The 2,350-nt window shown below is 35.1% G+C and overlaps 1 protein-coding gene across 6 annotated transcripts; it reads left to right on the top strand.

The window, feature by feature from the left end:
• Positions 1-445: 445 nt before the first annotated feature.
• On the top strand, positions 446-2,075 carry LOC127118970 (uncharacterized). 6 transcript variants are annotated; one of them, XM_051049197.1, is made up of 4 exons: positions 487-784; positions 865-932; positions 1,037-1,058; positions 1,592-2,075. In XM_051049197.1, the coding sequence occupies exons 1-4, from the start codon at positions 764-766 to the stop codon at positions 1,826-1,828; spliced, it is 348 nt and encodes a 115-aa protein (XP_050905154.1). In that variant the 5' UTR covers positions 487-763; the 3' UTR covers positions 1,829-2,075. The 6 variants fall into 6 exon arrangements, 2 of the variants coding, with proteins under 2 accessions (XP_050905154.1, XP_050905153.1); XR_007802501.1 differs by having other exon boundaries at positions 500-784; positions 1,627-2,075; XR_007802500.1 differs by lacking the exon at positions 1,037-1,058 and having other exon boundaries at positions 511-784; positions 1,059-2,075.
• The last annotated feature ends 275 nt before the right edge of the window (positions 2,076-2,350 follow it).

Here is a 2,350-nt window from a genome sequence, read left to right as displayed (position 1 = left end):
AAATGTCCAATTACTTAATATTTCTAGAATTCTAGTCTAGTTTAACATTTCTAATTGGACTATAAAATTCTAAAATATTTATTTCTAATTTTCCAAAATCTCTAATTCTAAATTGAATTTCCAACTATCATAATGTTCTAAATCCTAAAACTATTAATAGACTATTATTTCAAAAAAATCTAACCTAAATATCATTAACTCTAATTCTAAATTGATTCTACAATTACTCAAACAATATTCTAAAATTATTATCTAAGAAAAAAATGCTATTCCTAGAATTAATCTAAACTATATCCTATCAATTCTAATTATGACTAGTTTGATCTAATTAATACCTAATCCTCTAATTAAGCTAATTACAATCCTAATTAAACTAATTACACACTAATTGATACTCTAATTAAAACAAAAACAGTTAGAACTTAACAAAAACTTGGAAGAAAACCTGAATTGGGCTTTTGATCTGTGGGGGTGTAGTGACCAGACAATCCGTTGTGGGCCTTGGGCTCAAACGACCACAGTTGAATGGAGAGAGTCCGTGTACAACCTTCACGTAAGCTAAAATTGAACAGGGGAAAAGCACTTATTCAGAGAAGCTCTTGTGACGCGTTTGGATTCATGGATTCCGGCGCCTTCAACCACCACGTTCACGAGGATTTAGCACAAGCCGGGAGAAACGATCAACTCCAACACAACAACGCGTTATCCTTCTCACGGACTTGACTTCATCGATTATTGCGCTTCAAGGATTCAAGAATTCGCGATGTTCCGCACCTCTACCATGGTTCGCGTGGTTCGATCTTTATTGATAGTTCATATACTCGAAGATTCGCGATTCATCTCGCTCCATTATCGTACGTGCAGATGGAAGAAAAACCACATCGAAATCGGATCGGAAAAACTTACCGTATTAAAGCTCCAATTGCAATTAGGTACAAATCTTCACCTTTCTCTGTTTTGGTTCCTTCTTCTCCTTCGTCGTGCTATCAATTTGCCACAAATTCTCGTTCACGTTTTGTGTTGTTGTTATTGACAGTGTGCGAATCATTGCGCAACAGGTACCGAAATCCTCACTTTCTCTATCTCGACTCCTTCTTCTTCTCCAATCATCTACTGTGTTATGGAGGTATGTGGAAAATCGTTACAAGAGGATGAGTACGAGCATTAAGATCGAAGGATCAAGAGTGGTGGAAGAGAGGTTGAAAAGCGATTTGGTTAAGTTTTTATGTTATCTCCTTTTCTGTTATGGAGAGCTTTCTTAACGGAGGTTATGATTTCCGGTTAGGATCTTGCAGCGAAACTGAACTTTTTCTGTTGGAAGCAAAGTTTGAAGAAGTTATGTTATAAAGTTGTGGAGGAGAATGGAGAGTGAAGATTGGGAGAATATATAGGGGATTGCGAATGGTTCTGCAGGTTGTAGAGTTGGTTAGAGATTGGAGATTGAAGTTGGTTAGAAGTTTGTTGGAAAAGTTTTTTACGGATTTGCTGTTAGCTTTTTATGCAGGATTTTTATTTGGATTTTATGCAGAATTTTCATTTGGATTTTATGCAGAATTTTTATGATGCAGAATTTTTATTTGGTTTTATGCAGAATTTTTATGATGCAGATTTTTTATGCAACTGCAGTTTTGCTTCATTCTTCCATTGCCGCTTTATTTCAAGTGTCTTGGAGTTCCTTTGTTTGCAACTTACCGTTTATGCTGGTCGCGGCCGCAGCAGCTTTGGGCTTATTTTTAAGCGCTTTGGTAGCTGCAGTTGTAGCAGCTGGTGTGCAGTTGTCACGAGGCTCGTTCGCGTGTCCGTGCAGCTGGGAGTTTCACGCAGCTGATAGGATCTTCGGCTGCACTTGGCAATGTTCTCATGCTACACCTGCATTTTTTTGCACTTGATGCAATTCACCTTTGTACTTGGTATAATACAAATTAATTGGAAGTGGATATGAAAGGATTAACGGTTATGTTAGTTTATTATTGGATATAGAAATGATATGGTTTGGATTTAGAAAATGGATATTTGGACACATGTGGATTTGTTAATTTTAATAAAAATGGATCAAATGGATATTAGGAATTGGATATTTGGATCATTAAATGGATCAAATGGGCTTTTAGAATTTGAATATGAAATGGACATTGGTTATTGTGTAAAAATGGATTAATTTGTTTTTATGGATATGGATGGAGTTTGGATTTGGTTAAATTGAAATTAGGTTAAGAATTAAAGTGGATTAAAAATGGATTATGGATAAATAGTTCACTAATAAAATCAAGAATTTCTAATAACAAAAGAAATGTCACGGATAATTTGTACTTAAAAACAATTTTACTTCTAAAATTAATCGGCTAAAGAA

The sequence above is a fragment of the Lathyrus oleraceus genome, chromosome 2 (genome assembly GCF_024323335.1).
Source record: "Lathyrus oleraceus cultivar Zhongwan6 chromosome 2, CAAS_Psat_ZW6_1.0, whole genome shotgun sequence".
Classification (NCBI taxonomy): domain Eukaryota; kingdom Viridiplantae; phylum Streptophyta; class Magnoliopsida; order Fabales; family Fabaceae; genus Lathyrus; species Lathyrus oleraceus.
Note: the sequence above shows the minus strand (reverse complement) of the source record. Positions and strands in the feature narration are given on the sequence as shown.